The sequence below is a fragment of the Indicator indicator genome, chromosome 17, assembly GCF_027791375.1.
Source record: "Indicator indicator isolate 239-I01 chromosome 17, UM_Iind_1.1, whole genome shotgun sequence".
Classification (NCBI taxonomy): domain Eukaryota; kingdom Metazoa; phylum Chordata; class Aves; order Piciformes; family Indicatoridae; genus Indicator; species Indicator indicator.
In genome coordinates, this window is record NC_072026.1 from 21575957 (window position 1) to 21600030 (window position 24074).

At 50.7% G+C, this 24074-nt stretch overlaps 1 protein-coding gene across 1 annotated transcript in view; it reads right to left on the bottom strand.

Annotated features, from left to right (window-relative positions):
* Positions 1 to 19173, bottom strand: part of IL13RA1 (interleukin 13 receptor subunit alpha 1) — a 26737-nt gene extending 7564 nt beyond the window's left edge. Inside the window, exons 1-10 of the mRNA XM_054388583.1 lie at positions 19155 to 19173; positions 18790 to 19005; positions 18680 to 18751; positions 13987 to 14141; positions 10024 to 10159; positions 7986 to 8106; positions 5582 to 5763; positions 4314 to 4465; positions 3083 to 3215; positions 2021 to 2117 (exon numbers count right to left, since the gene is read on the bottom strand). Of these exons, the coding sequence (XP_054244558.1) occupies positions 2021 to 2117; positions 3083 to 3215; positions 4314 to 4465; positions 5582 to 5763; positions 7986 to 8106; positions 10024 to 10159; positions 13987 to 14141; positions 18680 to 18751; positions 18790 to 19005; positions 19155 to 19173 (1283 nt within the window). The remainder of the gene's footprint in view (positions 1 to 2020; positions 2118 to 3082; positions 3216 to 4313; positions 4466 to 5581; positions 5764 to 7985; positions 8107 to 10023; positions 10160 to 13986; positions 14142 to 18679; positions 18752 to 18789; positions 19006 to 19154) is intronic.
* Positions 19174 to 24074: the final 4901 nt, after the last annotated feature.

Consider the following 24074-nt stretch of genomic DNA (forward strand, 5'->3'; position numbering starts at 1 on the left):
AGAGGTAAGAGGGAGATAACACAGAGAGAGAGGTAAGAGGGAGATAACACAGAGAGAGAGGTAAGAGGGAGATAACACAGAGAGAGAGGTAAGAGGGAGATAACACAGAGAGAGAGGTAAGAGGGAGATAACACAGAGAGAGAGGTAAGAGGGAGATAACACAGAGAGAGAGGTAAGAGGGAGATAACACAGAGAGAGAGGTAAGAGGGAGATAACACAGAGAGAGAGGTAAGAGGGAGATAACACAGAGAGAGAGGTAAGAGGGAGATAACACAGAGAGAGGTAAGAGGGAGATAACACAGAGAGAGAGGTAAGAGGGAGATAACACAGAGAGAGGTAAGAGGGAGATAACACAGAGAGAGAGGTGAGAGGGAGATAACACAGAGAGAGAGGTGAGAGGGAGATAACACAGAGAGAGAGGTAAGAGGGAGATAACACAGAGAGAGGTAAGAGGGAGATAACACAGAGAGAGTGGTAAGAGAGAGAGAACACAGAGAGAGATAACAGAGAGATGTAAGAAATAACAGAGGGAGAGGTGAGAGAGATAACATAGAGGTAAGAGAGAGAACACAGAGAGAGAGATAACACAGAGAGAGAGAGAGAGAGAAAGAGAGAGAAGCAATAAGGAACTTCCACTAAGGAACTTCCACTGTTGACAGGGACAGGAGCAAATGTAGATTTAAATAAATCAATAAATATTATTTATAAATAAATAAATAAATAAATAAATAAATATTGGTAAAATCTATTTGGGATCTAAGATTAATTCTGAATTTAGAATTCATTGCTTCAAAAGACAATGCAACAAGAATATAACTGCCAGCAGACACGAGCACTATTACCCAAGGGCAACCGGAGCATGGAAATCACAGCATCACAATACCTTAGCGGTTGGAAGGGACCTCCAGAGATCACCCAGCCCAACCCCCCTGCCAGAGCAGGGTCACCCAGGACAGGGCACACAGAACACATCCAGGTGGGGTTGGAAAGTCTCCAGAGCAGGAGACTCCACAACCTCTCTGGGCAGCCTGCTCCAGGCTCCAGCACCCTCACAGGGACGAAGTTTTCCCTCCTGTTCCCCTGGCACCTCCTCTGCTCCAGCTTGCCCCCAGTGCCCCTTGTGCTGTCCTTGGCCATCCCTGAGCAGAGCCTGGCTCCAGCCCTGCACATCTTTATCCCCAGCCATGAGGGCAGCCCTCAGGCTCCTCTGCTCCAAGCTCCAAGCCCCAGCTGCCTCAGCCTGGCCTCACAGGAGATGTTCCACTGCCTGCAGCAGCTCTGGGGCTCTGTGCTGGACTCTCTCAAGCAGTTCCCTGAGATCCTTCCTGAGCTGAGGGGCTCAGAACTGGACACAATATTCCAGCTGTGGCCTCAGCAGGGCAGAGCAGAGGGGCAGGAGAACCTCTCTGACCTACTGACCACAGCCCTTCTGATCCACCCCAGGATGCCCTTGGCCTTCTTGCCCACAAGGGCACATTGTTGGCTCATGGGCAGACTTCTGTCCACCAGAACCCTGAGGTTCTTTTCCACAGAGCTGCTCTCCACCAGCTGAACCCTACACCTCCACTGCTCCATGGGGTTGTTCTTCCCCAGATGCAGGACTCTACTCTTGTCCTTGTTGGATTTCATTCAATTTCTCCCCACCCAGCTCTCAGCCTGTCCAGGTCTGGCTCAGTGCAGCACAGCCTGAGGGCTGTCAGCCACTGCTCCCAGTTTGGTGCCATCAGCAAACTTGCTGACAGTGCCCTCTGTGCCCTCACCCAGGGCACTGATGAAGATATTGAATAATCCTGGTATACATGGGGTACAGCTGGGGTATATAAATGGTCTGTAGCCCTAAATCTGATGGCTGAGGCACAATGGTGCTGCCATTTTTGTGGTGTAAAGCATGGTCTGGATGAAATAGATGCTCTTGAAACATGCCACATCATGAGCAGTTACCTGCAAAAGAGAGGAGTTGCAGAGCAAGCCAAAGAACAGCTGGAATGAAAGGACTGAAAAGGAAAAACTCATGAATTACCTTTTCAGATAGACTAGGAGAATTATTGTAGATACTGCAACAATTAATGGAATGGTGATTAGTAAAACAAAATGGAATGTAGAGTCCATCTTCTCACCTGGAAAACAAAAACTGTAGAAACTTAGGGATGTTTGGAGAGGCTCTGGAGGAGTAATGATGACAAATTAATTACCTCACTCATTTGTGCACAGACAAGATGGGTTTTCAAACAGGCCAGCTCTTTTTTAGACAAGGGTTTCTGAAAGCATGATATGGTACACAGGCACACTGGGGAAGGAAATGCAAAGCTGCAAGACTCAGGGCTGAAAAACTGACAGCACTGGAAGGGGTCCCTGCCCAGCTCCAGGCGTGGCAACCCCATCAACACACAGCAGCACAGGCAAAACTGGCTGGCACTGCTGAAGGGTTGGAAATCCCTTGTCCTCTTTTCATGTAAAATTAAATAGATACAGAGGGATCATGGAATGGTTTGGGTTGGAAGGGACCTTAAAGCTCATCCAGTTCCAACCCCCTGCCATGGGCAGGGACACCTCCCCCCAGCCCAGCTTGCTCAAGGCCTCCTCCAGCCTGGACTTGAACACCTCCAGGGAGGAGGCAGCCACAGCCTCCCTGGGCAACCTGTGCCAGTCTCTCCCCACCCTCACTCCAAATAATTTCTTCCCAGTCTCCACTCTCAATCTCCCCTCTCCCAGCTCAAAGCCATTGTCTCTCATCCTGGCACTCCCAGTCCTTGTCCAAAGTCCCTCCCCAGCTCTCCTGGAGCCCCTTCAGGTCCTGGAAGGGTCTATCTGGAGCTGAACAGCCCCAACTCTCCCAGCCTGTCCCCACCTTGGTGGCCTCCTCTGGAGCCTCTCCAGCAGCTCCAGGTCCTTCTTGTGCTGGGGGCACCAGGACTGGACACAGTACTGCAGGTGGGGTCTCAGTAGAGCAGAGCAGAGGGGCAGAATCCCCTTACTCATGGGAGATGATCTTCAGCTCCCATTTGTTTATCAGACCAAAGGTATTAGAGGCCTTACAGAAGCAGAACAGGGTGCAAGAGTCTGCAGTAATAATGCTTCTCACCAATAGTCTTTTCCTCACTCCAGTCACTGTAGAGGTGGCTGCTGTAGCACTCAGGCTTTGGGTTTGCTCTCACTTTGAAGGTGTACTTGATCTTGGGATCAACACTAGGAACTGACATATAATTACTCTCAACCTAAGGTAAAAAAAAAAAAAAGGAATTTGCTTACTTCCAGCACCAAGGAATTCCTAGCCACTCCCAAACTTATATTCACTGTGTCCAGTTAACAACTTCTGAGTGTTTTGGTGAGAGATCATCTTGTGAATACTAAACTTCATAAAAAGGACCAAGTGGCATTTAACCAGCACAGATTTGCCCAAACAGAGAGTCCAAAACTGAGATTTGATTTTACTCACTGCTACATCCATCACATGGCATTGGGCATTAATGACTAAACTAAAAGTCACCATCTGGAACTGTGCCTTTGTTTTTTTTATGCCTTTGCCTCTTTCCCAGGACAGCAATGTCAATCTGACTTTGACCATACCAAAAACTCCTGTGATGCCTCTACAGATTCAAATGGCATTGGGTTGGAAGGGACCCTCAAAGAGCATCTTGGCCAATCCCCCTGCAGGCACCAGGGACACCTCCAACTAGAGCAGGCTGCCCAGAGCTACATCTTGAGTGTCCCCAGGGATGGAGCCTCAACCACCTCCCTGGGCAGCCTGTGCCAGTGCCTCACCAGCCTCACTGTGCACAACTCCCTCCTGGTGTCCAACCTAACTCTGCCCTGCTCCACTTTCAAACCATTGCCTCTCATCCTATCCCCACAGCCCCTTCTGAACAGTCCTTCCCCAGCTCTCCTAGAGCTCCCTGCAGGTACTGGAAGGCTGCTCTAAGATGTCCCTACAGCCTTCTCTTCTTCAGGCTGAACAGCCACAACTCTCCCAGCCTGTCCCCACAGGGGAGCTTCTCCAGCCTCTGATCATCTTGATGGCCTCCTCTGGAGCCTCTCCAGCAGCTCCAGGTCCTTCTTGTGCTGGGGGCCCCAGAGCTGGAGGCAGTGCTGCAGGTGGGGTGTGAGCAGAGCAGAGCAGAGGGGCAGAATCCCCTCCCTGTGCTGCTGCTCTCCCTGCTCTGGATGCAGCCCAGCACACATTCACATGCAGCATATCTAATTTTCCATTTTTAAACAGCAAATATTGGACTTACTCTGAACATCAACACAAGTTAAAGGAATAATAATACTTGAAAAAAAAAAAAAAAGGGTAGCTGGAAATAATGAAAAATTACTTGGACTATCCAAGCAGAGTTCGAATCTCCAGTGTGATATTTCACTTCATAAACCAAACAATTGTCAGGGAAGGTTTCTGATTCACTCCATTCTGCATATATTTCATCCTTGACCTTTGAGAGTGTGAGTAGTTTTGGGGTAGCAGGTTTTACTGAAATGCAAGATGGAAGAATTAATTAGAAAGTGTATCTCACTGCTTGCAAATATCACTCAAGTCCTCTATTCATGGGTCCACAGAACGGTTTGGGTTGGAAGGGACCTTAAAAATCATCCAATTCCAATCCCCCTGCCATGGGCAGGGACACCTCCCCCCAGCCCAGCTTGCTCAAGGCCTCATCCAGCCTGGACTTGAACACCTCCAGGGAGAAGGCAACCACAGCCTCCCTGGGCAACCTGTGCCAGTGTCTCACCACTCTCATTCTAAACAATTTCTTCCCAATCTCCACTCTCAGTCTCCCCTCTCCCAGCTCAAAGCCATTCTCCCTCATCCTGGCACTCCCAGCCCTTTTCAAAAATCCCTCCCCAGCTCTCCTGGAGCCCCTTCAGGTCCTGGAAGGCTGCTCTGAGGTCTCCCTGGAGTCTTCTCTTCTCCAGGCTGAACAGCCACAACTCTCCCAGCCTGTCCCCACAGGGGAGCTTCTCCAGCCCTCTGATCATCTTGGTGGCCTCCTCTGGAACCTCTCCAGCAGCTCCAGGTCCTTCTTGTGCTGGGGGCCCCAGCAGCAGAGGCAGTGCTGCAGGTGGGGTGTGAGCAGAGCAGAGCAGAGGGGCAGAATCCCCTCCCTGTGCTGCTGCTCTCCCTGCTCTGGATGCAGCCCAGGGTACAGTTGGCATAATATTGCACTTGCATTGGTTTAGGAACAGAAAGAGGAATAATTTAGCACCAAAAAAAAAATTCAAGAAAGCATAGAAGGGAATAAATCAGCATCAAAACTGTCAAGGTAGAAGAAAAAGGAAAAAATTAGCATCAAAAAAGTCAAGAAGGAATAAAAAAAGAATAAATTAGCATCAAAAAAGACAAGGGAGAATAAAAATGAGTAAGACAGCACCACAAAAGTCAAGAAAGAATAAAAACAACTAATGGCTAAGAGTGAAAGAGTGTGGAAAATGACTCTGCCATCTCTCAAACACCTACTCCCCCCAGACCAAACCCATCATCAAGAGGAGGAGAGAGCATCTGATCAGACTGACCCACAGCTGATGAGGTGCAAGCTCAGAAACAGCAAGATATCAGCAATCAATTTTCCCAAGGTGCTGTTCCACTTACCAATGGTGGTGGGATTTTTACTTGCACATACAGGCCTGATTTCCTCAGAGTCATCTCTAATCAATATCCTTACAACTGGGTAACTGGTGGTGTTTGGGAAGCTGAGATTGAAAGTACATCCATAGATTCCTTGGTGCATGGAGTAGTTCCTGCACTTTTTCGAGTTGTTCAAGCCATCAAACCTACAGGAATAAAAAAAAAATATAAGGGAATAAAAATATAAAGGGGTCTTAAACTTCCAAAGAACAGAAGAGGCAGGCTTGGTTTTAAACCTTGTCGTAGTTTTTGAGCCATGAGCTGCCCAGGGCACAAGGACAGAAAAGGTCTGCAGCACTGCCTGGTGAGGAGATGCTGAGAGCCCTGAGGCTCAGGAGAGGAGAAGGCTGAGAGGGATCTGATCAATGTCTATCAATAGCTGAGGGCTGGGGGTCAGGAGGGAGGGGACAGGGACAGGCTCTGCTCAGTTGCACCCTGGGATAGGACAAGGGGCAGTGGATGGAAACTCCAGCACAGGAGGTTCCACCTCACCATGAGGAGGAACTTCTGCACTGGGAGGGTCCCAGAGCCCTGGAGCAGGCTGCCCAGAGAGGTTGTGGAGTCTCCTTCTCTGGAGCCTTTCCTCCCTGTGTGACCTGTGCTAGATTCCATGGTCCTGCTCTGGCAGGGGGGCTGGACTCGAGGATCTCCAGAGGTCCCTTCCAAGCCCTAACATCCTCTGATCTTTTACCCCTCCTTCCCAAGGAATAAAATAAAAATGCTCCACCCTGGATTGGAAGCTTAAATGCAAATTCCATTTACAAAGAGATACAAGAGGTGTGCAGGTAGAAGGAAAACATTCACAAATTAGGCTCAGTCCTTCACCTGGAACTAGCAGGCCAGAACCTTCCAGAGCTTTCCAAAAGCCTCCACAGCCCCACCTCAGCCAGGCCAAGAGTAGCCACACTGGCTCCTTCCCATCCCCCCACTAGACCCAGCCCTACTGCAGGCATCCCCAGGCCCTGTGCTGTAGCTGGCAATTCCCTGCCAGCCAAGGGCAGGAGAAAGCCTCTCCCCCACACACCATAAAGACAACAGCACACAGGTCCCAAGACAGCAGAGGGAGAGAGCATTGGCTGTGCACTGCCTTGAACAGAGAGCACAGCCCTAAAGCTGTAACCTCCAGTTCATCCAGTGTGGTAGCTTTAGGCTATGCCTTTAAAAGTTTTCCACAGATCTCGAACAGAAAGTGGCAAAATGCAGATAAATCACTAGTGGGTGTAAAAAAAGGAAAATAAAGATAATCCCAAGCAATCCCATTGGAGAGATATCTATTATAAGACAGATATTAGTTGCACAAAACACCTCTCTCTCTCCTCAGGTCTCAGGTCTCTGGTCTGGGAAATACTAACTGGCTCCTGCTGGACCTTGGCTGCATCGTTTTGGCTAAGTCTAAAAGCAACTTTCTCTGCTCCTTCCTCTTGTCCCTTTTGTACAGGGGAGTAAGGGAGAGGCAGGGAGGGAGAAGCTGTTGCAGCTGCCCTGGTCTTTGGCCAGGAGGTCCTTGTGCTGTTCATTAATTGTCAATCCCTGTCAATTCTGTAAATCGTGTATATTTTGTGCATATTCATTGCATTCCAATGCAGCTTGTAGTTGTGTTTTTAAGTACAGCTTTAATTTGCTTCCAGCTGAGCTGGTCTGCAAATTCAATGTTGGGAGTGGAATTTTCAACCCACCACACCTCAAAGTCGATTTCAAACTGCAGAAAGGACTTCTGGAAAGAAAACTTTAGCGTGCCTCCAGGAGCTGCAGCAATCTGGCACTGCACAAGCCCCATGGACATGAGGAAGCAGAGAGAGATTGGCAGGCAGGGAGCTGGATGCCAAAGCTCTGCTCACACCACCAGTCAACACAAGCCCATTTATGGCAGGCAGCTGGCAAGTGGGGAGGATGATGAACAGCTTTCAAGGTGAATCAGTCACTTCTGACATCAAAGACACAAACAAAAGCACTGCCAAGTGCTGTTAGTGCTTTCAGTGGGTTAAGAGCCCAGACATCCATCAGTGGTGCTGATTTAAAGGGCCCATGTTTGTTGGGCTGCAAAGCAAGCAATTAATGTATTAGCCTTGCTCTTCTGCTAATCTTTCCTTTTTTGAATGCACCATTAGGAAAGCACCAGGCAGCAAGAGCAGTTATTTGTCAGTGGGCTCCAGCAGCAGTCACATCAGGTAGATCAACTTTCCAAAAGAACCCAGCAACAGCAACTTAACCCTTCAGCAGTGAAGTTTTCTCTTGGACAGGACCTAACACTAATGCACTCAATGCCCTAGGACCTTCCAAAGCAACAGGAAGCAGACAAGCAGGATGTGTAATGTAGAAGAGCAGCACTAAAGCACTTGGGGAGTGGGAATAAGGAGCCCCTACGAACCAGTAGGACAAGGTGTAATTGGTGTCCCTGCTTGCATTCTCCCCAGCACGCCAGGTACAAACCATGGACTCCAAATTGTACCAGACACAGCTCAAGTTAACAGCAGCAGTACCTGGAATACCTGCAAGGCAAGTTGGAAAGGTCTCTTCAGATTTATTTTCCCAGCAAAGCCTTCAGTCCCATCTCCAGAAGCTAAAAAAGTTACTTTTTACACACCCAAAACCATCTGGAAGGCCAAGGTGGGTAACCTCTGCTGGGTTCATTAACAAATGAACAAGCTGGAAGGCTGCTTGGTTAATGCACTGAATGAGTTGGTGGAAGGATCTCAATGCAGGAGTAGTGGGACAGTGGTTTCCCAAAAGTTGACAGAGGGGATTCTGCCCCTCTGCTCTGCTCTGGGGAGACCTCACCTGCAGGGCTGGGGCCAGCTCTGGGGCCCCCAAAACAACAGAGACATGGAGCTGCTGGAGAGGGTCCAGAAGGCCACTAAGACGATCAGAGGGCTGAAGGACCTCTGCTATGGGGACAGGCTGAGAGAGTTGGGGCTGTTCAGCCTGGAGAAGAGAAGGCTCCAGGCAGACCTCAGAGCTGCATTTCAAGATCTGCAGGGGAGCTCTAGGAGAGCTGGGGAGGGACTGTTCAGAAGGGGCTGTGGGGATAGGATGAGAGGCAATGGTTTGAAAGTGGAGCAGGGCAGAGGTAGGTTGGACATCAGGAGGGAGTTGTGCACAGTGAGGCTGGTGAGACACTGGCACAGGCTGTCCAGGGAGGTGGTTGAGGCTCCATCCCTGGGAACACTCAAGATGCAGCTCTGGGCAGCCTGCTCTAGTTGGAGGTGTCCCTGGTGCCTGCAGGGGGGTTGGACAAGATGCCCTATGAGAGTCCCTTCCAATCTGATCCCTTCTGATCATTAACACATGAGTGGCTACACCATTCTTTGGCCATAACAAAGAATTTTTTATATTTATTTTTGGTTTGTGTCTTGTTTCCAGTTGCCTGCACTAGCTGAAATCTCAGCAGAGTAACTCCTAAATGCAAGCTGCTCCCAACAGTGAATCTCAGTTTACACCCCATTGAAATTCCTACTCAGGATTACCTGATGCTAAGGACAAAAGGTTGAGCCAGGAAACTATTTGCTTCTGTTAAAGTGCAGACACTTTAAAAAGGAGTTAAAGCAACTGGCACTTACAGGGAGAGCCCTTAGGATTGTCATAGTTAATACTCTCCCTTTAAGTGCCTTCCAACCCAAACCATTCTATGATTCTATTGCTTGAAGCCTGCTTCCTAAGGAAGCAGAGGTCCCTGGGTGCTGAGGGACATGGTTTAGCACCAGACTTCCTAGAGTTAGGTAATAGTTGGACTCTTTTCCAACCAAAATGATTCTATGATCCCTAACAATTCAGCTAGGACCCTTTATTTCTGAATGTCAAGAGACAAAAAAATCTTTGTCTCTATTCATTTTGCTCTGCACAGCTTTGTAGACTCCAGTCCTTTCTTTTAAAAAAGAGAGAATCCTACTAGAAGTAACAAAGTCACTTATTTATTGAACAAGTTCTTCAATTTGCTAGATTCACAGAATCTAGGATGTTATCTGGGATGTTATCTGTGATGTTTTCCAAGATGTTATCCAGGATGTTACCCAGGATGTTACCCAGGATGTTATCTGGGATGTTATCTGGGATGTTATAATCAGACAATCACAGAATGGCTGAGGCTGGAAGGGACCTCAAAGATCAGCTACTCCAACCCCACTGCCATGGGCAGGGACACCTCTTGACTTGGCTGCTCAAGGCCTCATGCAGCCTGGCCTTGAACACCTCCAGGCAGGAGACATCCACAACCACTCTGGGCAGCCTATCCCAGAGTCTCTCACCACACTTGCACTGAGAACTTCTTCCTAAGCTGCAGTCTGAACTTGCTCTCTCCCTTTGCCTTACAACCATTCGCCCAGCGCTGGCCAGCAGAGAAAAGCAGGGGGTGGTGTCTCCCGGGGCCAGGAGGGGCAGGGTGTGGCTAGGCTGGCTGCTGCAGCAGTTACCTTTTGGCAGAAGGGAGGTCTCCAGCCAGCTGCTGGGCTCGGTGGTGTTGTCCTGCTTGCACTCACTTCTCACTCTGAAGCGCAGCTCCTCGTCCAGGCAGGTCTCGGTCACACGGAAGCGGCTCCTGCTCCACGCCTGCACGTGGAGGGGGAGGGGAGAGAAAAACCACAATGTTTGGCAAACTGCACCAGGAAAATAGGGATATCCTAGGAATGTGAGAATGCATCGCAGCCCCTGCCAGCGTGGGAAGCCTCAGCATCACTTAGCTTTGTCCTCACCAGGGGCATTCAGAACTCACCAAAGGAAAACTCACCTGGAGTACTGTGTCCAGTTCTGGAGCCTCTGTTACAAGAGGGATATGGACATGTGGAAGGTGTCCAGAGAAGGGCCACCAGGATGAGCAGAGGGCTGGAGCACCTCTCCTATGAGGACAGACTGAGAGAGTTGGGGCTGTTCAGTCTGGAGAAGAGAAGGCTCCAAGGTGACCTTCTTGTGGCCTTCCAGGATCTGAAGGGGGCTCCAAGAAAGCTGGGGAGGGACTTTTGAGGGTGTCAGGGAGGGATAGGACTGGGGGGAATGGAACAAAGCTGGAAGTGGGGAGATTCAGACTGGATGTGAGGAAGAAGTTCTTCCTCATGAGGGTGGTGAGAGCCTGGAATGGGTTGTCCAGGGAGGTGGTTGAGGTCCCATCCCTGGAGGTGTTTGCAGCCAGGCTGGATGAGGCTCTGGCCAGCCTGATCCAGTGTGAGGTGTCCCTGCCCATGGCCAGGGGGTTGGAACTGGATGAGCCTTGTGGTCCCTTCCAACCCTGACTGATTCTAGGATTCTATGCTCCAGTGACCTATAGACACAAGCAAAGGCCACACAGGGATCAAGGAACAACTATAAACAGGTAGGGAATGGTAGGGGTTGGAAAGGACCTCTGGAGATCTTCCAGTCCAATCCCCCTGCCAAGGCAGGTTCACCTAGAGAAGGTACCACAGGAACAGGTTAAGGCAGGTTTTGAATGTCTCCAGAGGAGACTCCACAACTCTCTGGGCAGCCTGCTCCAGGGCTCCAGCACCCTTAAATTAAAGATGTTCCTCCTCATGTGTAGATGGAACTTCTCATGTTCAAGTTTGTGCCTGTTACCCCTTGTCCTGTCACTGAGCACCACTAAAAAATGCCTGGTCCCATCCTCCTGCCACCCACCCTTTAAGGATTGATCAGCATTGATGAGATCCCCCTCAGGCTGCGCTTTCCCTGACTAAAAGCATCCAACACAACGTGGGATAAAGCAATCCAAAAGTAAGCCTTCATGGAGAATGTAAACTGAGATGCAGATATGTGGTGCTGAGGGCTACGGTGTAGCACCAGCCTTGGTAAGGGTTAGAGAATGGTTGGACTCCATGATCTCAAAGGTCTCCTCCAGCTGAAATCACTCTATGCTAAGCATGTTTATGCTGAAGTGATATAAATAGGAGCTTACAGACCTAACTTTCAGCCTTCTGTGTGTGCATGAGTGCATGATGAACAGAAGAAAGAACGTCTGGAGACGTAAGCAAAAAGCAACAAGAAGAGTTTGTAGGCACTTAAGGAGGAAGAGAAGAAGAAGGGAAAAAAAGCCTATCAAAAATTCACCAAAGGTTACCAAGTACGGTGACACCACAGCAGGTTCAAGGATCACAGAAAGGGCTTGGGCTAGAAGGGGCCTTTAAACAAGCTTCCATCTTCAGAAGAGACAATGGAGGCAATGTGGCTGTGCAAGAAAAAGGCTTAGGAAAAGGCTTTATCACACACTTTTCTTAAGCATCCCTCATTGGGCCATCTGTTGGAGCCTTTCACAAGCTCCCTCAGTGCATTACCCAAGCAGAATCCCAAGGTGTCAATTTGCTAATGAAGTCAGCAGGAGAGGTTTCTGCTGAGTTAGCAGGTTTGGCAGGCTCATCTGAAGGGCCAGTGATTAGAGGAGGGTGTGCCAAAGCTCAAGTATCACCCTCTCAGAACTGGGAGGCCATTAAACAGCTTAGCTGTTTGTGAAACCACAGCCTTGCTTCAGGTGCAGGATCTCCTGGAGCTGTCAGAAAGAAGAAGGCAGCTGCTGTGGAGAGACCATTGTGAACCTGGGGCCTTAGAACTGTCACAGGGCTCCACACCACCAGCTCCTCAGAAGGCTCTGTTTTCACAGCTCTCTGTCTCTCTTGAACTGGGGAGCCCAGAACTGGACACAATACTCCAGATGTGGTGTCAGCAGGGCAGAGCAGAGAGGGAGCAGAACCTCCCCAGCCCTGCTGGCCACACCTTTCTTGCTGCCCCCCAGGATGCCATTGGCTCTCTTGGCCACCAGGGCACATTGCTGTCCCATGCAGAACTTCCACCAGCACTCCAAGGTCTTTCTCTCTCTAGCAGGGCAACCCCTAACCTGTCCTGGTGCCTGCTGTTGTTCCTCCCCAGATGCAGGACCCTGCACTTGTCCTTATTGAACTTCATGAGGTTTGTCTTCCCTCAGCTCTCAGCCTGTCCAGATCTGGCTGGACAGCAGCACAGCCATCCAATGAGATGTGCTGACTTTAACCACCTTGGAAGCAGCAGTGCCACCACCCCCATGTGTCAGTGTGTGCCCAAGGCTTCACATTCTCATGGTTCAGAGCTGTGGACCGGCAATAAAGTGTGAAAATATTTGTCAGACAGCTCCTCCTGACCAAACAGGTTCTAATCCACACCAAGGATGACATCTGGGCTGCAAACCACCTAACAGGGACATACAAACAAAAGCTCCAAACAAAGCTATACAGTTCCTGCTCCAGGGAGCAAATGTTGCCTCAGCTGTAAGTGCAGGAGCAGGGCAAACATGGGAATGTGTTAACACTTGGTGTTCCCTCCAGGTGATGCCAGGCTGCCAAACCCCACTTACACCAAGGTGCATGCCTCCTCCTTAAATGGAATCCAAAGTGAAGGAGGAGCTCAGCCTTTGCAAATTCCCATTTCACTCTTAAGGATGTAGACTGCCCTGTAGAGGTGATTTTATTCTATAAAGCTGCATAATCAGAGACTGAAACATTAGTAGTAGTATTAGTAGCAGCAGCAGCAGTAGTAGTAATAGTAGTAGTAGTATTTGGGGGGAGTGGACTTGATCTTCCAAGGTCCCTTCCAACCCCTAACAGCCTATGATCCTATGATTATTATCATCATTATCCTTATCATCATAAATTATACATAATATTCTTATGGCTCTCATTGTTATTGAATTATACAAATATTGTTATTAAATAATAAAAATATAATAAGAAGGAATTAAAATAAATAAAATAAGAAGAAGAATTAAAAATTAGGAGGAGGAAGACAGACTGAGAGAGTTGGGGTTGTGCAGTCTGGAGAGGAGAAGGCTCCGAGGTGACCTTCTTGTGGCCTTCCAGGATCTGAAGGGGGCTCCAAGAAAGCTGGGGAGGGACTTTTGAGGGTGTCAGGGAGTGATAGGACTGGGGGTAATGGAGCAAAACTAGAAATTGGGAGATTGAGATTGGATGTTAGGAAGAAATTCTTCCCCATCAGGGTGGTGAGAGACTGGCAGAGGTTGCCCAGGGAGGTGGTGGAAGCCTCATCCCTGGAGGTTTTTGCAGCCAGGCTGGATGTGGCTGTGAGCAACCTGCTGTGGTGTGAGGTGTCCCTGCCCATGGCAGGGGGGTTGGAACTGGATGAACCTTGAGGTCCCTTCCAACCCTGACAATTCTATTATTATTATTATTATTATTATTACTACTACTATTTCTGGTAGCAGCAGCAGCTCAGTTGTCAGTGAGTGCCAGCCAGACCTTTCTGATCTGCAGATCCCACAGGCTGCTGTGACTCACTGCTAAGGTTTTGCTCCCCTGACAAGACCTCCAGGCTGTGTTTCTGTATCTCTGCACACACAGAGGCTGATGCCCAGGAGGCACAGCCTGGGGGGCACAGCAGTGCTGCTGAGGGGTGAGTGATGCACTTACCCTGGTGTCCTGTGGGACCTCGCCAATCACAACCTCGCTTGAATATTCCAGGTTGCAGCTACTGCTGACATGCTCTGGGGGGCTCCACGTCCAATTCAGGGTGCAGATTTGGACAAATGAGTAGCTCAGGTTGGATGGAGGTGGAAGGACTTTTCCTCCTGAAAGAGAGAAGTTATCCTTGTTAACTATCCTCTTTTCCCACATTTTTCCATTAGTCATACTGACAGAAAAGAAAACAAACGACTTCTCGACTTCTTCACCTCGGATTCGCTGCCGGATAAGCTACTGCCCACTACATTAGAATAGAATCAAAGAATCAGTCAGGGTTGGAAGGGACCACAAGGATCATCCAGTTCCAACCCCCTGGCCATGGGCAGGGACACTTCACACTACAGCAGGCTGGCCAGAGCCTCATCCAGCCTGGCTGCAAACACCTCCAGGGATGGAGCCTCAACCACCTCCCTGCACAACCCATTCCAGGCTCTCACCACTCTCATGGGGAAGAACTTCTTCCTCACATCCAGTCTGAATCTCCCCACTTCCAGCTTTATCCCATTCCCCCCAGTCCTGTCACTACCTGATAGCCTAAAAAGTCCCTCCCCAGCTTTCTTGGAGCCCCCTTCAGATCCTGGAAGGCCACAAGAAGGTGTCCTGGGAGCCTTCTCCTCTCCAGACTGAACAGCCCCAACTCTCTCAGTCTGTCCTCATAGGAGAGGAGCTCCAGCCCTCTGCTCATCCTGGTGGCCCTTCTCTGGACACCTTCCACATGTCCATATCCCTCTTGTAACAGAGGCTCCAGAACTGGATGCAGTACTCCAGGTGGGGTCTCACCAGAGCTGAGCAGAGGGGGAGAATCAACTCCCTTGGCCTGCTGGCCACACTTCTCTTGATGCAGCCCAGGCTCTGGTTGGCTTTCTGGGCTGCAAGTGCACATTGACAGCTCCTGTTGAGCTTCTCATCCCCCAGCACCCCCAAGTCCCTCTCCTCAGGGCTGCTCTCCAGCCAGTCCCTGCCCAGCCTGGATTTGTGCTTGGGATTGCCTCAACCCAGCTGCAGGACCCTGCACTTGGTCTTGTGGAACCTCCTGAGGTTGGCTTGTGCCCAGCTCTGCAGCCTGTGCAGGTCCCTCTGGATGGATCCCTTCCCTCCAGCTGTCTGCTGCACCACACAGCTTGGTGTCATCAGCAAACTTGCTGAGGGTGCACTCAATGCCTCTGTCCATGGCACCAACAAAGATGTTGAACAAGACTGGTCCCAGGACTGAGCCCTGAGGGACTCCACTTGTCCCTGGCCTCCACTGGGACATGGAGCCATTGACAGCCACTCTTTGGGTGCCACTCATTGCTTCTACCCTTCCTGTTACCTCAGTCCTTCAATCAGTTCAGTAACTGTAAGAAATGCACCCAAAGGAGAAAAAAAATATTTAAAAGAAATTGCAGGATGCAGCCATGTAGTGGCTGTGGTAAGAAAAGGAAGCTGAGCCTCAGTTTTTAGGGCTTTTCTACTGAGAGTTCACATCACCCCCGCTGAACCTTTAGCAAAAGGAGTCTAGACAGCTTGAAGAGCAATTATTGCTTATTCCACCCCAAAATGACCTAACAATGCAGTTCGGAAGAGACAACTTGGAAAAGACAAGCGACTACCTCTCGCTCCATGTCAGAACCTCGATTAACAACAAAGAAACCGCGGTGCTTTGCCAATTACTCACCTATTAAACTCTTAATTGCTGTGCTCTGGCGCCGCGTAAGCAAAACCAGGGTGGCACCAACAGTCATTTACTGCAGCCACGCTCCCACTGCCTGTTTTTCACCTCCCCAAAAGCAAGATAGAAGCAGAAGAGCCGTGACTCAAGAGAGAGTTGCTGAGATAAAACCATTTGTGCGCTGACCCTTGCCTGCTCTTGTGCACTGAGTCACAGCCTGCTCAAGACGCAGTCACAAGCTCTCAGATGAGAAAAGCAAGAAGGGAAACGTGGCAGAAAATAGGAAACGGACAGGAAAAAATCAAGTCAGACTCCAGTTCTAGGAGAAGCAATGACCAAATGGTAATTCCCTACGAAAACGAAAGTGAATCTTTTTGTTTTCAAGAGCTACTCTAATGTGTGCTATTAGAGGATGTTAAAGAAGAGACCAAGTGAGGCTGCTTCTGAAGGCTATCCACAGTAACCCTGCGGAGCCATCACTGCCTATTTGTGGTAACCAAACACCCTCAAAACGCAGCAGTTTCACCAACACTTCCAACTGACATCAGCCTTTTCCCTGTGAGAGTGCTGGAGTCCTGGAGCAGGCTGCCCAGAGAGGTTGTGGAGCCTCCTTCTCTGGTGACTTTCAAAATCCGTCCGGATGCATTCCTGTGTCACCTAAGGGCGATCCTTCTTTGGCAGGGAGGCTGAACTCGATGATCTCAGGAGGTTCCTTCCAACTCTCACCACTCTGTGATTCTATGATTCTAGTGCTGCTGGTCTTGCTCACTCCAGGAAATATCCTTGTCCCAGAAAACCAGGCTCAATTCACCTTAACACTTGAGGAAGCAGATAAGGAAAGGGCAGAATAATTACACCCAAATCAGTTTTCCCATCCAGCTCATGGTGCAGCAACAAGGAAGAGGGCAGATGGAAAGGCAAAGCAGCTTAGTTCAGCAAATGATCCTTCTGCTCAAAGCCTCTGTGCACCACGAGCTTACATTTCCCAGCGCTGCCTGAGCTGGAGGAAAATTCATCAGACTCTGTGAGCTTTCTCAGACCTTTGCACGGGTAGAGGAGAGGCAATGGCAGAGATCAGACATCACTGCCATCAAGGTGGCTGTGTGCCACACGCTCACGCTGAAAATAAGAACAACCACTAGGAGTTACTGTTTCAGTCTAAATATGTTTCCCACAATATGCCCAGCTTTTTGGGGAATATTTAAAGTTTTGGGGATTTGTTTGTTTGTTCAAGTATTAGCTGGTCTTGGAAGCAGAGAAATTTACTATTCTTATAAAAATGCAGGGTCCTCTGAGAAAACTGAACCTAGCCAGAACATCTTTGCCTGTTAACCATCCCACTAACAACAACAACAACAACCACCCACTTAGGATGAGTTTTAGCAACATCGTGGAGGTTTTTGTTTTGTAAATACTGAGTCTTTTAGGGCATGTGAAAAAAAATTACTCGGTTTTCTGCGAGCATTTTATCCTTTCAGGAGCATTCTGTCGTTTCAGGAGCAAAGTTTTGATGACCCGCAAAAGGCACATTAGAAAAATGTGAAGGGTCAGCGCAGCTGCCTTCGGGTTCTTTATAAATTTCCTTTTAATTAGATTTGATTAGAAGGAGTTGTGCTTAAGGTCGGAGATTTCTAAGCACAGAAAGTCGAAAGTGGAAATATCCAAGGTTCGTAAATCACTCAACGCATTTTATCAGCAGGAAAAGCTTTTAAAAAAAGGTTTTAATCTATCGAAGTCTGAACCTGATGCCCTAATGTCACATTCAGCCGAAGATTCGCTTTTATTTATCGGCTTGGCCAGCCTCATACTTTCGTTGTATGTAATACACAGGTCGCAGGGATTCAGCAGAACGACTCCAAGACCAACCACAAAAGATAAGCAAGAGACTACCCCGCTCTTAACCCTCAACCCCACGGCGCTGGCTCTGAGGAAACACGGCGGAGCGCAGCGGAGCCAAGCCTGCAGAGCAAACCTTTGATTTCTATAAGCCCTCTTGTGGAAACCGCAACAAATCCTTCCCGTCAACTATCCCCAAAAGAGTTGCAAAATAAAATATTTTGTATTTCGTCCTCCTTGATTTTTCTTAAGGTAGATTTCACAGCTAGAAGATGAATCGTGAGAAAAAACCCAACTAACCAAACAAAAAAAAAACCAAAACCAACCAAGAAAAAAAAAACAAACCAACAGTTCGCAGATGTTTAGAAATAATTTCGCGTAACGTTAGCCAAAGAGCAACACTAAAGCTCGGAGCTCTGCTTCTTATCGAACCCTGACAGCCACGCACTCATCTTCCCCGCAGCTAAATTCGATCACCTCAAAGATCTTTCCAACCGAAACGATTCTAGGATTCACGAAATGTTTGTGCTTCCAGAAACTGGAAACGAACAGTACCGCAGAGGTGGGCGACCGCGACCCCCGCACCGAGAGCTGCTTGCTCCGGGCTCCTCCGCCTCACTTCCAGGAACTCGACGCAGGGGTCAAGAGAGAGGCTCTGCTACGGCAGAGACAGCCCCGGGAACCGAGGACGGAGATTAAAAGACTCCTGCCCGTCCCGCGAAGCGCTGCCGTCCCGCGATGAGAAGCGGATCCGCTGGCGTTCCCGGCGCTGCTGTCGCCCAGGCAGTGTCCAGCACAAAACGAAAGCGTTTCGCTGAAGGACACGGACCTGCCCGCACCCAGCCCGGCGGGAAGGGCTCTGCAGCTGCTGCCTCGCCGCTGTCCCAGCCACGGCCCCTGCAGCGGCACCGCGGGCAGGGAGAAGCCAAGAGGGGCTGGCCCGGCAGCCGGCCGGTGCTCCCGCTCCCCGTCGTCCCGTCCCTTCCCTTGCCGTCTCTTCCCTTCCTTTGCCGTCCCTTCCCTTCCTTAGCCGTCCCTTCCCTTCCATTCCCTTCCCTTGCCGTCCCGTCCTGTCCGTTCCCTTGCCGTCCCGTCCTGTCCGTTCCCTTGCCGTCCCTTCCCTTCCTTTGCCGTCCCGGCCCTTGCCGTACCCACCTGCCGCCGCCGTCCCCGCGGTGCCCAGCCAGCAGACGGTGAGGAGCAGCGGGACCCCGGCAAGCCCCATGGCTCCGGCGGCCCCAGCGCAGCCCGGCGCAGCCCCGCGCTCCCACTTCCCGTCGGAGGGGCAGGGCCAGACGGGAAGAGCGGAGCCGCGGCCCGCCCAGGTAATCCGAGCCGAGCGGGGGAGCGGGGGCGGCGAGCTCGGCCCCCGCTACCTGAGCAGCAGCGCCCTGCCCGCCCCGGGGCTGGGCTCCGGCTGCCGTCACCGCCCGGCGCCGCTGCCCCGCGGCTGGGCTGCGCTTCCCCCGCTGCCGGGCGAGCTGCCCACCACAGCCCCTGTCCCACTTAGGATCGTCGAATGTTATGGGTTGGAAGGGAGCTTCAGAAAACCATCCAGGACACCTCTCCCGCACCCAGCAGGGACGTTCCCAGTTAGAGCAGGTTGCTCAGAGCCCCGAACAACCCTGACCTGCCATGGTTCCAGGCATGGGGGCAACTCCCACCTCTCCGGGCAACCTGGGCCAGAGTTTCACCACTCTCATTGTAGAAAGTGTCTTCCTTATACCTTGTCTAAATCTCCCTCTTAAACCACTACCTCTTAAACCACTACCCCTTGTCCTGTCACGACAGACCCTGCTCAAAAATCTGTCCCCAGCTTTTTTTTTGTCTCTCTGTAAGTACTGAGATCTCCCTGGAGCCTTCTCTTAGAATCATTTTGGTTGGAAAACACTTCCAAGATCATCAAGTGCAGCGACCATCCAAGTCCACCCAAGCCTGGTGCTGAACCATCTACCTCAGCACCACATCCCTGTGTCTTCCAAACACCTCCAGGGGTGGGGACTCAACCACTCCCTTGGGGAGCCTACCCCAATGTCTAAGAACCCCGCCAGGACAGAAGCTCCTTGTAAGAACCGATCTAAATGTTCCCCAGGACAACCTCAGGCCATTTCTCCTGTTCCACTAATCATCACCATGGAGAAGAGACTTCCCTCTCTCTGGTGTCACCCCTAGTGTCACCCTCATCCTTCCTTCCAGAGCCTGCTGGCTATTGTCACCTCCCACCCCCACATCACAGAGACACTTTTTTTCTCTCCCCAGGAGCCTGTGGTGCCTCCCAGGGGCCCCTCCTCAAGCCCCACCATACCTCCACCACCAAACCAGAGTCTGGATGTTGCTGCATCCCCTGAGCACTTCCCAGCCTGTGCTCCTGGTGTTACACCAGCCCCTGGCACAGCTCCTCTCTCCAAAATCCCTGCTGCAGGTTGTTCCTGCAGTTCTGTATTAAAAATGCACATTGTTCTCCTTCTGACCCACCACTGCAGGTTCTTCTTTCTATGAACTTCTCCAATGTCACAGAAACACAGAATCATTTGGGTTGGGAAAGCCCTTCCAGATCATCCAGCACAAGCTTCTCTAACTCTACCAAGGCAGGGGCTAAACCATGGTCCTCAGCACCACAGGATCAGAGGAAGTTAGGTTCTGGAAGGGACCTTCAGAGATCATCATGTCCAAACCACTGCCAGACCAGGACCACAGAATCCAGCAGAGGATTCACATCCAGGACACATCCAGACAGGGCTGCAAAGGCTCCAGAGAAGGAGACTCCACAACCTCTCTGGGTAGTCTGCTCCAGGGCTCTGGGACTCTCACAGTGATGAAGTTCCTCCTCATGCTGAGATGGGACCTCCTGTGCTGCAGTTTCCATCCATTGCCCCTGGTCCTATCCCAGGGTACAACTGAGCAGAGCCTGTCCCTGTCCCCTCCCTCCTGACCCCCAGCCCTCAGATATTTATAAACATTTATTAAATCTCCTCTCAGCCTTCTCCTCTCCAGACTAAACAGCCCCAGGGCTCTCAGCCTCTCCTCCCCAGGCAGTGCTCCAGGCCCTTCAGCATCCTTGGAGCCCTCCCTTGGACTCTCTCCAGCAGATCCCTGTTCTTCCTGAACTGGGGAGCCCAGAACTGGATGCAATATTCCAGGTGAGGTCCCACCAGAGCAGAGTAGAGGGGGAGGAGAACCTCCCAGGCTCTGCTGGCCACACTCCTCTGAATGCCCCCCCAGGACCCCATTGGCCTTCTTGGCCACAAGGGCACATTGCTGACTACATCTCTGCTTCTCTGAAACACTTCCAGGAGTGGGGGATTCAGCCACCTCCCTGGGCAGCCTGTGCCAGGCTTTGAGAGGTCTTTCAGTGAAGAAGTTTCTTCTAAAATCCAACCTAAACCTCCCCTGGGGCATGTCAAAACCCTTTGCTCTTGTCCTGTCACTGATACTTAGGGAGAAGAGCCCAACCCCCACCTCACTTCAACCTCCTTTCTGAGAGCTGTAGAGAGCCATGAGGTCTCCCCTCAGCCTCCTCTTCTCCAGACTCAACAGCCCCAGTTCCTTCAGCCTCCGTTTTCCCTGTCCTGCCTCCAAATGTCCAAAGGTCCCATTCAATTTTACTCCCATCTCTCCATTCCTGGAGGTTTTTGCAGCCAGGCTGGATGTGGCTGTGAGCAACCTGCTGTGGTGTGAGGTGTCCCTGCCCATGGCAGGGGGGTTGGAACTGGCTGAGCCTTGAGGTCCCTTCCAACCCTGACAATCCTATGAATCTATGATTCTGTGGGTATGGTGTGGCAAGCAGTTCCCCCAAATTTTCACTGAAGTAGGAATAGAAAGCAAATGATATTTTGATGCATTCCAGGCTAAGAAAAGATTCAGGGTAAGAGTTTTCCCTCTGAAGTAGATGTTTGTGGTGCTAGCAAGTGTGCTCCTGGCTGTCATGCAACTTCAGGTACTACCCAAACCATACAGATCCAGCAGGCAGAAAACTTTGGCAAAGTTCCAAGGCAGCCCCAAATTCATGAGTGAAAATTGCTTGTTCCTGAGCCAACAGGAGTCACCCTTCAAGGAGTTTTGCGAGAGTTCCTCTGCTCTTTTAGATACTCATTTTAGAAAAAGGGAAGTGGATCTTTTATGGCAGGGTGGGGAATATCCTGTGCTAATGGGGATTTTAGTTTGTTATATATTTGATGTAGTTTTTTGGGTGTTATGCTGCTGGGAAAAGAAGAGGATTTGACAAATTTCCTACTTGCTGTTAGGAAATGCCCAAGGGACTGCAATTAGAACCCCTTCAAAACAGGGCCTGAAGTTCCAGGAGATGGAATGCTTGAACTGTGTGCCTGCCATCAGCTGTGTGTGTGCCTGCCCACAGCTGCTGTGGACTCTGACGTGAGCTCTGGGCAGTAAAGCTGATCTAGGCTGCAGGCATCTCTCCTTTGCTTTCAGTTTCCTTGATGGTGTTTTCTTTCCTTCCTTCCTCTTGCTCTGTCCTCTCCTTCTCCTGGCAGTGCCACTGCCAAGCACACATCCCATGGCTCACTTGCTTTTGGCTGTGTACCTGCTCCAGGAGCTGCTGAAAGGTTTTTCCTGAGTTCTCTCCTTCCTCCCCATGCACTCATCCTCACATTCCCACCTCCATGCACAGCAACCAGAACTCCTGCCAAAGCCTCTGATCCCTGCCACCTCCCTGAGGCTTCCTGTTTGTCAATTGCACCGAGCCCTGTCCTGCATCTTTCTGTTGGAAGCCTCATGCCGGCTCATGTTCTGGAGGAGGCAAGGAGGCTGCAGCTGGCACAGACACACCTTGGGTATCTGTGGAATGATCTGCTCAAGGAGTTCTTGGGGCATGGCCCCCTGCCTGCTCTAAATGATTTATGGTGGTGCCGGTGATCTGCCCTTGGCTGTGTGTTCCTGCTGCTTCCACCCACACAGCCAGAGCCAGCGACCATGGGGCTGTGCAGTGACTTGGCCAAGGCATTAACCACCCCAAGAAACCATTCTCTAATGGGCAGGGTCCCCAGCTCAGGCAGAGAACTCAGGCTGCAGCACAGGGAGGGGATTCTGCCCCTCTGCTTTGCTCTGCTCACACCCCACCTGCAGCACTGCCTCCACTCTGGGGCCCCCAGCACAAGAAGGACCTGGAGCTGCTGCAGAGGCTCCAGAGGAGGTCACCAAGATGATCAGAGGGCTGGAGAAGCTCCCCTGTGGGGCCAGGCTGAGAGAGTTGGGGCTGTTCAGGCTGGAGAAGACAAGGCTGCGAGGAGACCTCAGAGCAGCTTTCCAGGACCTGAAGGGGCTCCAGGAGAGCTGGGGAGGGACTTGGGCCAAGGACTGGGAGTGCCAGGATGAGAGACAATGGCTTTGAGCTGGGAGAGGGGAGACTGGGACTGGAGATGAGGAAGAAATTCTTTAGAGTGAGGGTGGTGAGACTCGGGCACAGGTTGCCCAGGGAGGCTGTTGGTTCCTCCTGCCTGGAGGTGTTCAAGTCCAGGCTGGATGAGGCCTTGAGCAAGCTGGGCTGGGGGGAGGTGTCCCTGCCCATGGCAGGGGGTTGGAACTGGATGAGGTTTAAGGTCCCTTCCAACCCAAACCACTCTGTGATTCTATGGTGTGGCTGCATGGTTACTAGATCCAACAAGACGCAGTGGGAATTAGCAGCACAGAGCTGAGAGGTTTTCTTCCCTTCTGGGAGCAGAAGAGTCCTCAGTTACCCCACAGGGGTGGTGGTCAGTTACCCCACAGGGGTGGTGAGATTCCTTCTCTCCAGTTGCCAACGGTGCAGCAACTTCTGTCAATACCTTGTCTCAACTGACACAATTACAAGTTCTTCAGAAGATGGTTTGAGTCAGTCCAAAAAAAAAAAAGGGCTCAATTACAATACACTTGGGTCTGAGGCACAGAAAGCCAAAGCTGTGAGCTGAAAAAGCCTGCTCTGACTCACAGGGCCCCTCTCTTGTCCATGTCCTCCGTGGGACCTCCAGAGTTCTGTGATCTGTGGCTTCAAAAGGGCCATGACCTCTGCAGGCTGTGTCTGCACTGCTGCTCACCAACCCAGGTCAGAAATCACAGGGGAAAAATCCTCACATCCCCCAACAAGCACTTCTGGGGAGGTGTGGAACCAAGTGCAGAATTTGTATCCCTCCCCAGCAAATTCCTATTGGAACCCAGGCACCAACTTCTGTGCTCACGGTTCCCTAAACACCAAGAGGTATTTGTGGCAGTTTTAGGCTGTGCCTTTAAAATGTTCCACAGATGTTGAACAGAAAGTAGTAGAATGTAAATAAATCACTATTGGGTGTAGAAAGGAAAAATAATGATAAGTTCTAAACAATCCTCTGGAGGGATAATGGACTTAAGGTAGTCATGGGAACAATCTTTCTCTCTTGTGGCTTCTTTGCTCTGGGAGGCACTAAGTGGCTTCTGCTTGCCCTTGGCTGCATTGTTTTGGCTGTTTCTAATGGCTCTCTGCTCTTTTCTCTTCTCCCTTTGTGTACAGGGGGGTAGGGGGGAGGCAGGGACAGAGAAGCTATGAGCAGCTCCCCTGGTCTTTGTCCAGGGGGGGTCC